This window comes from Eutrigla gurnardus (genome assembly GCF_963514095.1).
Source record: "Eutrigla gurnardus genome assembly, chromosome: 16".
Classification (NCBI taxonomy): domain Eukaryota; kingdom Metazoa; phylum Chordata; class Actinopteri; order Perciformes; family Triglidae; genus Eutrigla; species Eutrigla gurnardus.
Window position 1 is genome coordinate 12,825,857 of NC_139927.1, and position 12,214 is coordinate 12,838,070.

The window sequence follows — 12,214 nt, forward strand, 5'->3', positions numbered from 1 at the left end:
GGCTAGGTTCCAGATGGGAGACAGTGACAATCCTCAAGAAAAGAATCACCAGAACATGCTTTTTCTTCAAATATTTCAAGTAAATCAACTGCACTTTCCTAGCGGTGGACACCTCTGTATTTAAAACATGAGGTTCCTTGTTTTTTTGCACAAAGCGTCCGACTTCAACACCCGAGACCAGCGTTTCTGACACGTCAGTAGGACATGTAGGAATGGGGTTCATTGTAGCACCAAATGCTGCTCTGCTGAGAAGATCTTTAAGGCACTGGGGTTGGAGCGGCAGTGAACCCCTGGCTGCCAAGGGAGCAACCGATAACCACGTCTTTCCAACCTCCGAGCTCTCTTTCTGGGCACGTTCCAGCAGCTCAGAGGAATATGGGAAAAGGTATCTGTATAAACAGCTTGTTAAGCAAACAGGCCTGCAGTTCAACAGCTGCTATTGTCAGAATGGAGAGACCGGAGGATAGAGAGAAAAAATATGCCAATACGGAGGCACTCACGCACACAAAGCAGACACATCCTAGTATTTTTTTTATCTCCATCCCTTTTCTGTTACACACACACACACACACACACACACACACACACACACACACACACACACACACACACACACACACACACACACACACACACACACACACACACACACACACACACACACCATTTCTGAACAGATGCTGGCTGACAGGTTTGAACACATGCTGGCGAAAAGGTGAGTCAACACCCTCCACTCAAGTCAACAGCATCACATGTCCTCACCTTAACCTCTCTCTCTCTCTGTGTGTGTGTGTGTGTGTGTGTGTGTGTGTGTGTGTGGTGACAATTACAGGGTGAAACACACAAGCGTGTACTGTATGTATTTAGGCTACGAATAATTATGAAAAAAATCTATCTAATAAATGAGGCTAAGCTAACATAGAACAGGCAGATATAGCCATTAAAAAAATGAAAGCAGGGTGAAGAAGAGGAGGAGGAAGGAGGGGGCCAGAGGCATCACTTCTCATGCTAATTACTCTGGAAGCAACGACTATCAGCTCTCATGTTCCACGTTCATTTAAGCCTCCAACGACTTAAACATGATCGAGGTTTGAATTTAAAATTTAAAATAAAAGTCTAGTTCATTTCAAGCGGAGTGATAATTTGCCCCCCAAAGGTTTGTAAACGGGAGCACGATTTGATTGAATGCCCCCCCCCCTCTCGTGCTTGTGGATGATTGATGAAAGACTAATGGGAAATGCAGGACATACATATTTCATAGGAAAGCAACCTTTCGGGTAATAGCACATGTTATGACTCAGTAGCTCAGCATACGATGAAAAAACAACGTTTTAATCATTTTATGGGAAATGCATGTTTTGAAATCGTTATGATGGAGTTTTTAAGCGTTTAAAGGCTTTTTTTATAATAGTACGTTTTCATCCTTCATCTCAAATGTGGCCGCCATGAGGACAAGTCTATACATTTTTCATTTTCCCAGTCAAGGGTTTATGGGACGTTTTGTGAGACGCTCCGTGTGTTGATGTTCTCTACTTCATCCTCATTCAGCCGTGTTGCCGTCATCCTGCCGGATGTCAGCGTTCTTGTCCACACAGCCGTGTTGTGCCGGAGCGGTGTGCCTGTCTTGTATAAGTATGAGTAACCGCTAAATTATGTCTGTCTCCATTATAAACCACTGAATAACGATGGGATTCGTAATACTGTCACGTACAATGAAGTCACGTAATACCTTTCATTTGCATCGTATAAATAGACAAATAGACATTTCAGCACGGTTGGCAGGTTGCAATTAAGAGCTGTCGTTATACGTCAGGTCCAGATGTGCAAAGTAACGGCGGCAGTCGCCTCGCAGACTTATCTCAAATAAAAATGCAGCTGAAGTTATTACATGAATCCTTAAAAAAGGTTTCTCAATATGCAATCAAGGCTGTTTAACGATATTAATTACAGCTCTGCAAATGCAAAAAAATGGAAAAGAAAACTATCTTTGACGTGTCCACAATGCATACGCATTTCGCTTCAATGGTTGGAATGCAGCAGTGTGCAAAAAGCCTTTTTAAAAATGTTTCCCTGGTACGGTTTGGTCTCTTTCTCAGTGAGCCTGACAGGCATTTATTGAAAATCCTCCATGAAGCCAAGCAGACGTGATGCTTTCAGCGTAGTAAATCATCACCCAGAAGCCCCTTTATTTGTTTACTCCTGAGGTGACTGTGGAGGTGATATTACATCACGTCTTAGCTGCTGTTATTCACCCGGCGTAACCTTTCTCTGAGCGTAGTAGCCATGTGTTTTACAGATGGCTGTGAGACGTGTTAACCGCTACTCTCATCTTTCTTCACACCTCTCTCTTGATCTCAACTCTCTTTATATTTTTTATTTTGTGTTGGCGCTCTCTCTCTCTCCCTGAACCCCCAGCCTGCACCAGGAACCCATTTATCAAAACCGACAGCCGTTGTTGGTGTCTTCCCCGCCGCACCTCTGGTCTCTTTCGGCAGATTTTCAAAGCGAGTTGAAATCATAACGGTCGTAACGTTGGAAACAACACACTGTTACTCCGACCCTCATCCCAACATGAAAGTGAACGACAGCTCTAACCTTAACCTTTAATGAAGTGAGGACTCTCACTTTCCAAAAAAATATCCTCGAGGGCCTGGATCACTTTAAAGGAAGTGAGACTGCCTTTTGGAAGCATGTCTTGCTTTTTATTCAGATCTAGATTATATACAACCACACACTGTATTGATGCTAGCAGGAGATACGTTCTCTTTACCCTTTCACGACGAGGTTAAAGGTCAGGCATAAAAATGCAGCCTCATAGCTGGATTCTTACAACAACAACAATAAAAGACGTGTGACAGAATACTAGCTCCTACATTACTTCTTTGTGGTATTTTTAAACGCTAATTTATCATTGCCCAACTACTAGTGATGTGAAGAGAGGTCTTGTGCTGAAGGGCCGCTGTCCTTTTTTTCCTCCCTAATAAGCAAGACACGCTGTGCACCTGAGACCAGAGCTGGCTCAGGTTGAGTCTCGTGAACAACGGCTATTGTGGCTCATCTCTAAATATAGCTCACATTGCTCATAAATCCCACTGCTTGTCAAAGAGATATTCTGCTACTTTCCAATGAACCCAACGTTATGAGTTAGTTGGCCTTCACTTACCCACAAAAGCATTTTGTTGGCTTTTATTTTGAAATCATTTTCACTCCATTCACTATCTGTCTACAGCTCAGTTCGCTTAAGGAAAGCAGCAACGACAACAAGGCTAACAAATGCAATGTCGTCATAGTGTAGGAACATGGGAGTGCATACATCTCTGAATGTATGCTTTTTTTTTATCCTTAAAGGATAAAACCTTCCCAAAGTAAAAGATGCAAAATGTCTCTCTCTTGTGTTTGGTTCGCTTGAGGCCTCGTTCAAAGTTTACAAATACACGATTGGTGATTGTGCACTAATGAAAACATACTTATGAATGCTACGGGTCAGGACAAACGTGTAGCATTTTAAGTAAATAATAAAGTTTCATATCTGCACAGCAACATACTGACTTAGGCATATATTTTCAATTCAATATTAATATTAGTTCAGATACAGTAAGTATCATTCCTAGAGATATACTCTGTGAAATTGCAAAACAAAAAAAAACAAGAAATCCCTGTGGCCTTGAAAAAAAAAACACTATTCTACAGACCGGCACTTGGAAACTAAAGACTCACCATCCCTCCCTTCAGCCTGAAACAACAACAACAACAAGTCCATCTCTTCAAAAGTGAAACCTTGGACTCGAACATCTCTTTTAAACCTTTTTTCCCCACAGTATTTGGCTCTGTGTTCAAAAACTAAAGTGAAAGTGACAGGCCACTGAGGCTGACAATAATCCAGAGTCCAACTGCTGCCTCTCAGCAGCACGAGATCAAGTGGAAAACGAAGGACTTTTACCTTTCTGTAGACGATCATGTTGGGGGAGTCGTCGTCTGGGTCCACGCTGCTCATGGACCTCATGGAGAGCAGAGATCGGGTCGGGATCGGGGTCGCCTGGACACTCTCCTTGGCTTCGTCTGACCCTTCATCGGTCTCCGTTGCCTCCACAGTGCTCTGCTCCTCCTCCTCCTCCTCCTCCTGCTGCTGCTGCTGCTGCTGCTCCTGAGGTGCCTCAGCCATCACTACAGTCTCCCTTGAATTCTTCTTCTCCTGCGTTGAGTTATCCTCCCTTCCTTTTCTGCACCGGTCTTTCTCCTTCTCCTGCTTTATGTCCTTTGGTTCTCTCTCCTCTGTGTCTAGAAGCAGCTGTAGGGGGGAGGGAGGGAGGGAGGGGAGGAGAGATAGAGAGAGAGAGATGCATTACAACTCACCACTGGGCTCCCATCTCTACCATCTTTCTTTCTTGTCTTCTGTCACCAGACACAGGATGGATAATATGAGGGCATCATAAATTCTCAGAGTTTTCTCTGCTATCTCGTCTCTGTTATTCCACCTGCTCCGCTGTCACATGAGATGGAAGTCACAGGGGAACCGATGGCATCGCGTTGAACTTTACTCTTCTTCTTATTTTCTTTTTTTTTTGTCCCTGCGGCTTCTTTCTTCATCTCAATCATTTATAAGTGTGTCACTTTCATTTTAGTTCAAGGGGCCACATACAGCCCAATTTGCTTTCAAGCAATCGGGAGCAGAAAGCATTGCATAATAACCTAGTTAAAAAACACACACACACACCTTCAAATGGGAGAATTAATGAACAATTAAAAGGAAAAATCAGCAACTTTCTGTGAACACATCGAGCACACTGACTTCCCACTAACCCGTGAAGGAATGGGAGTTTTTGACGAAGCCTAAGATGTCGATGGTGTCATGTAGCAAGAAAGCACGTGGCATCTAGGCTATTATATCCAGAGGAGGGCCAGAGCGACCCGCAGTAGAGAAATATAAAAGAGCATTTAATTGAAAATACAATGCAATTAATGTATTGTTATCCAATGGGCTGGATCGGGCCCCCTGGCAGGTTCTAGCCCAGCATGTCGTATTTTTGACCCCCATTACCTGCCAGTACACATAGTGATGACTTGGAAATAAAAACGGACCTTTTAACTCAAGTAAGGGATGCGGTTTCTAGCAGTTTATGTACCGCCATTGACTCCTCACTCACTCCTCTTAGCCGGCCCCCGGCTGGCATAGGGGCCGCTAATAACACAGCTGAGGAAATGTCTGACTGCCATCTGCTACTCTGAGCCCACAGTGGGGGGATAACAGTCTGCAGTGTGGCTACAAGCTAACAGAACTACATTTACAGAAACACAACAACAGTATGACCCAATGATGTACACACACACACACACACACACACACACACACACACACACACACACACACACACACACACAATCCAATAACTCCAGACTGTCGGCTCTTTTCTGATTGACACCTGAGTACAGATGAGAAGAAGAAGAAGAAGAAGAAGAAGAAGAAGAAGAAGAAGAAGAAGAAGAAGAAGAAGAAGAAGAAGAAGAAGAAGAAGAAGAAGAAGAAGAAGAAGAAGACCTTTAGGGCAAGAAAAGGCAGCATGCAGAGTGAAATAGAAAAACTAATGAAAAGATGCCAATCCAAACAGACCTGTTCCTCCTCCTGACTCTGAACTCTACATCCCTCCAACTGTCCAATAGAACCAGAACAACCGACCCAGCTTATTACATCCCCCAACATAACCGGGACCGGGTCTCTCTCCTTTTAGCCCATCTTAAGTGGAAGACACTGTCGTTCACTTCCTCACCAAAGCACATGCAGTTAGCTGGTTTCCTTACGGGAGTTGCAAAGGTCGTTGGAGTTGCATCTAAAATCATTTAAATTGTCTCCGATATGAGTGAGATTTCCATTCATGCAAGATAATCATATTCTCAACATGCCGTTTGGACTTTTAACAGTGCCATCAACTTCCTCTGGTGCAAACAAAAGGGAACAATACAAGGATTCAGGTTTTCTGGCAAACTTCTCAGGAAACACAGCATTTGAAGCTGGAATGAAGTGTCATTTGTAATAAAAAATGTGTGACTCACTTGCCACTGTAATCGTCCTCCCTAGCATCTAAGTGGTAGCGCAACCTGCTCTCTTGTTTCCAGGCAGCTTCAATAAAACCCTTTTGAGAAGATCAACACACTCACAATGAAAAGAAGGTGGAGAAAGTCCGATGTGGAGGAAGGGATGACGGCTCTGCAGCCTTCCCTGCAGCTTCATCGGGCAAACGTTTGACAACTGGAATCCCAGGGCATTTTAGGACATCAAATAGACCACACCTGTTCCTATGCCGTGCAAGTACTCATGGGAAATGCAGTTCACGTTTGTTGCTCTGAAGTCCAAATACTTTAATTCCTCGTATTTATTTCCAGGGGTGGGGGGGATTAAGCAAACAAGCTGCGGAGTGTTCATTTGTGTGCTTTATGGTGCTGGTGGGCACATTTTCTAACTTTTGGACGGAGCTAATCTGTTTCCGCCTGTTTTCAGTCTTTATGCTAAGCCTACTTAACCAGTTTTGGTTGTAGCTTGTATCATGCCGACATTAATGCTCTCATCTAACTCCTGGCAATGAAGAAAAAAAAAAAAAAAAGGGACCGGAACAGCGGGAAACACCGAGCCTGGCTCTGTCCAAAGTTCATAAAACTCCCCGCCGGCACGTCTAAAGCTCACAAATTAATGTGGTGTATCTCGTTTGTTCAATCTGCACAAACAGCGATGAGAAAACAACAACTTGTTGGAGGTAGTTAAGAGTCGGCCAGCTAACGCTGAGAGAGTGAAGGATGCCATTTCCAAAAACATACACCCAGAGCACTGGTTATTACTGTGTGGATGCAAATTGTGTGTGTGTGTGTCCGACATTTAGCTCCATGTCAACTAGCTCTTTAGATCAATACTCTCATCAGCCAGCTGTTTGTGTGTGTCTGAGTCTCCCAGAGAACACAAACACGTTTGAGCCTCAGAGGGATGCGAGAACATGCAGCATGTGTTTGATGCATTTCAACCTGCCGTGTTCGTTATCGGCGTGCCGTCAACTTTACTGGTATTCCAACGCTGAACGTTTTGTTATTGTGACGCTCAAGTCGTCGCCGTCCACGGCTCCATCCAGCTCCTGGAATCAAACGTAGCCTGGGATCGATACGTCCGAGGTCTTTATGCTCTGACTCTTGATTTTGCATATAAATGGAATGTTCAGGTGGAATAGGATCAGTCTGATCAGCCTGACTCACATGGTGTCTCAGTGATTCAGAGGGGGCACTGAGCTAAGTGCTTTAAAGGAAGATGTGGTCACCTTGACAGGAAGAAAACGCAAACACGTCTGATGTAATACCTAGTCTGACTCTCTAAAAATAGATGCGTGTGAGGATGAATACAGATCACCGATACTGGATGGTGAAGAGGACACAGGATGAAAAACGTCCAATCAGGTAACATCTAAGGGGATTGATGATGTAATTAATTGACTCCTAAACACTGATTGGAGCACATGAAACGCTTAAATAAAGGAGTTCAATTCTTCTCCGACGGCTGAAGCGGTGGCTAGCAGCTAACAGTGCTGACACAGCTAACAGTGTTTACCTGAGGGGGGACTTACATTGAGGTGTCGAGTGGTGTGGACACATGGAGGTAAACAAGGGAAAGCTCCTTCACTATGCTGCATTTTACACCAAATGTTAGGAAACCACGTGACAGGCATTCTTATGAGCGCCCCAGATTATTATTCAAAAATGCTGCGGTGACTCGCTGTGACAGGAAGTAGATGCAGAGTGGGACTTCTCGCTGTTCCCCTGTGGACCCTCCACGGTACGGCACGCAGCAATCCTCCACGCCTCCAGGCCACACAGGTTGAGGAAGTCTGATGTTTTACGCTGAGGGGTGGTTGTACAGAATAAAGGACACCGTCAATCCAGCGGGCGGCCATAATTTATGCACAAGGAGGCACGATGATAAAAGCAACCAAATAAAATCCCAAACTGTGATGTGTGACATCAGGATAAGTGTCAGTTTAGTGTGACCTTGATTCTTCTATTCAAGGGGAAATGATTTTTCTTGCTTCTCACAGATCACAACACCAAACAGTGCATGCAGAGTTTGTAGCAGGCCTGCAGGGATTTGCTTCCCTTTGAGCCAGCAGGGCATTAGTGATGTCCAACACTGATGTTGGGCAACAAGGCCTGGCTCCCGGTCTGGATTCCAGTCTGCATTCAAACGTTTCTTCAAGGATGTTGTGTTTGTTGCGTATGTTGCCATGTTGAAACATTAACAATATTTTTAATAGTATTTATTGTAATATTTATCATTACTTGACTTTTCATAGTTACATTATTTGAATTTGATTTTCTCGTCCTTGTATGTGACAAACCTACTTGGGAATAAACTGGATTCTGATTCAGTGTGTCGCCCTCCAATTATAAGACGGGCGGTTTGACCCCCCGGCTCCGAAGTGTCCTTGGGCAAGATTCTTAACCCCAAATCGCTTCACCTTCACGTGTGCTAATTGTGTGGAATGATGTGTTAAATTAGATCCTCATGGGCAGGAGGCACCTTGCATGGCAACCTCTGCCATCAGTCTGTTAATGTGAATGTATCTAAATTGGACCAAAGAGCCAAACCCATTGAGACTAGCGCGGACTGCAAGAAGGCAATAAGGCAGTGGGGGGGTCCTCATACTATTGACCTTTAAGTCTTAAATCCAACACACGATAAACACAACCAACAATGCAACAATCATAACAACTAATCCATCAAATCTCCAACATGATGTAAGTTTGGAGAGTTTAATGGATGCAAAGTTAGACAGCATTTATGTTTCTGTCTCCATCAGCTGACTGAAGTCTCACAGGACTGTTCCACTGCCCAAATACCAGCCTCTCTCTCTCTCTCCCCGCGGGTCCGGGTGCAGACAGCAGCGTGCACGTTTTCACACCCAGACGCGTGGAGACCGCCGCGCGTCACTGTCACACACACACACACACACACACACACACACACACACACACACACACACACACACACACACACACACGCTCGCATCCCCTCCAGTGTCACTCTAACTAACCAACCAAGGCAAGCGCGCGCTCCTTTCCATCACAGGTGGAATTAACATCTCTCGCGCACGCGCGCACACGTATCTCCCGACGCGCACAGTACAGCAACAACATCAGAGCAACGTCGCAGCACTGCGAGTGTTGCAGGAACATTAAGGAGCATGTTGAAGTCTTCATTCCGAAGGCTGCTCTCTCTCTCTCTCTCCCTCTCTCCATCTCCATGCATTCAACACCTCTCTCCCCCTTTCTTTCTCTCCCACATCACACCTTCCTCACCCCTCCGTCCGCTCCTCCTTACCTCGGCGCTGGCTTCTCTCTCTCTCTCTCCTGCTCGCTCGGAGCTCCGAAGCCAAGAAGCGTTTTCACCGACCCACCAGAGCGCTGCACACTGGAGGGAGGGAGAGAGAGAGGGGGAGAGGGAGAGAGGGAGAGAGAGAGAGAGAGAGAGAGAGAGAGAGAGAGAGAGAGAGAGAGAGAAGCTGCGGGATCAGAAGCAGCTGCTTCTCTCTCTCTCTCTCTCTCTCTCTCTCTCTAACATGCAGTCGCTGTGTGTGTAAGTTCTTGCATTACTTACATTGTGAGGACACAGTCACATTCTGGGGGGTCCCACGTAGGCCAGGTGAAGGGCTCCGGCCATATCACCTGTAAAGGTAGCCAACCAGGAGCAAGCACGGCATTAAAGACATTAATAGGAACTCAACATGAAAGACATCTGGATTTGGACATCTGTAAAACAGGGTCAGATGCAGTTTGACTTATAAGGAACACATAAACTAACTGGAATGCGACCATGGATTTGGGACTTCCAGGGTCCCTTAGGGCGTGCTTATAATTCAGTCTCGGGGCTTACCTCCCATTTTAATATTGTACACTATTAGAATAAATATATATAAATGTACATCAATGCATGATTATAATGTATTTGGATAATAATGACAACAATGTAAGTTATAATGCATCATGATAAAAACTGTAAGTGAGTGACCAGCTATTACCGTACAAGTCATTTTATAATGCTTTATCATGTTTAAAGCAGTGCTGATTATAATGCGTTATATTGTTATGTATTACAGACACGGGCCTCATAGTAACTGTTGGCGTAGCTTTTAGCACCATCCAATCAAGCTGGAGTTGATTGTTCCAAATCCCATCTCATGCAGGTGGAAAGGTTTGCAGGAGAATTAAGTCTTGCACACTTTCTCAGCACAAAGTTTATTAAAGCCAATGCATCAGTCGCTAGCTTGTTTCAAAGTTGTCTAATGAAACATTAATGCTTTCAGCGAGTTAATTATCTCAGGATAGCAAAGTCGTGATAACAAGTTCATTATTTAATTAGCCCAAAGAGAAAGGTGGTTTGGTTGAGATAACAACTCACTTTTGGATGATTCATTCGTCATCCTGAGATGTCAGGGATTAAAAACAGGAAACGCTTCTATAGTTTAGCACTATCTCAAAAAATGACATAGAATTTTTAAAGTGGAGACAAATATGCATGCAAGCTTCATAATATGTATGGTTTTGGACTCCAAGCCAATAAGCTCCTCAACAACCTCCCCTTAAAACCTTTTCCCACGTCTCCCTCTCTCTCCCCTCGCTCAGCGTGATCTCTCGCAACGTCTCATCTCGGACAGAAGCGGCTCTAAAGCAGGAGCTGACGGGGACGTTTGGCCCGAGCACCGACACACATCAAAGCCTCTGATGCAACGATGGACTGAGGGAGGAAACAGGGCTGTTACTGTAGCCTAGGGGGGAGGGGGGGGGGGGGGTCCACTCTCTCATCATGTGTGAGATGCAGCCACATCAGCGACGTCAACGCACAGCGTGTTAACAGCGAGTCGGGCAGCATACTCTCAGAGCTGGTGGTAGGAGACTAAAAATATTTGCTGCCCTAATTTCAACAGAACTGTTACTGGGACAAAGAGTGAAGTGACAGCACGTTTGAAAAAGCCAGTTGTTTGTCTCTTTCTTTGCTTTCTCACTTTCAGCGGCGTTCAGCGTGCAAATGAGGGAAAAATGGACGTCAATATGCTCCCAAATCAATACATGCACTTACCAGCTAACCGTTGTCAAAAACAACATTGATACTAATGGACCACTCTGGTCTGACAGATTGACATTCATTCACACACACACACACACACACACACACACACACACACACACACACACACACACACACACACACACACACACACACACACACACACACACACACACACACACACACACACCTGCTACGAGCCTCCACTCTGGACCAACTGAATTATTGAGCAACAGTAAACAGGAAGAGAAGATCCCACTGGGAAGTGTGTGTATGCGTGTGTGTGTGTGTGTGTGTGTGTGTGTGTGTGTGTGTGTGTGTGTGTGTGAGAGTGTGTGTGTGTGTGTGTGCTGGTTAGTGGTCGGGTGGGTGTTGCCCCACATTTGGTGCTCTATTACAGCTACATGTCTCGTGATATGCATTCAGACTCAAACGCAAACCCACGTTGTGTCTGTTAGCAGCATGGACGATTCCTGAACGGGCACCTGGGCACAGGGCCAATGTGTAAAAAAACACAACATGACGACAAAGATACACAACATGTAGACGAAAAGACACAAAACGACCAAAAAGAGACATGAAAAGTGACAGAATACGACCACAAATAGGAGCAAGTTTACCGCAGCGATGCTAAATAACCAAAACCAGATATAAAATAACCTTAACAGACACAGAAAAAGACCACAAAGAGATCCAAAACTACCAAAAAGGCTTTTGCACATTGGTGAGGTGTAAAATACGTGGAATAAATTATAATTTATTGCCAGTAAGCTATAAGCAACTTCATATGTGTGACTCACAATAATTGTCATGTTACTTACAATACAATATGGACAGATTTGGACGTTACACTCCATCCAAAAACGAAATCTAGGATCAATACACTCCCAACTGTCTATGTATGGCGTAAGGGAGGGTTCCTCACGATGAAATGGGAGACAGATCTGAGGTTGTGTGGAGGAAGGTGCTAGAAATAAGTGTTACATCATCTATACGTACGAGCCATGTGGTGATAAAACTCAATACAGTGCATCATCTCTGCTGGACCGAGTATCACAACATTTACACAACTCTGAATTAACCTGAGAGAGAACCAGCGATCACAAAAACACTGTCAGATTT

General features: G+C 44.6%; 1 protein-coding gene across 1 annotated transcript in view; it reads right to left on the minus strand.

Moving 5' to 3' along the window:
• The window catches only part of LOC311026839 (regulator of G-protein signaling 6-like), a 63,301-nt gene extending 53,854 nt beyond the window's left edge, over window positions 1-9,447 (minus strand). Inside the window, exons 1-2 of the mRNA XM_084030532.1 lie at window positions 9,350-9,447; window positions 3,941-4,288 (exon numbers count right to left, since the gene is read on the minus strand). Of these exons, the coding sequence (XP_083886658.1) occupies window positions 3,941-4,162 (222 nt within the window). The 5' untranslated portion in view covers window positions 4,163-4,288; window positions 9,350-9,447. The remainder of the gene's footprint in view (window positions 1-3,940; window positions 4,289-9,349) is intronic.
• Window positions 9,448-12,214: the final 2,767 nt, after the last annotated feature.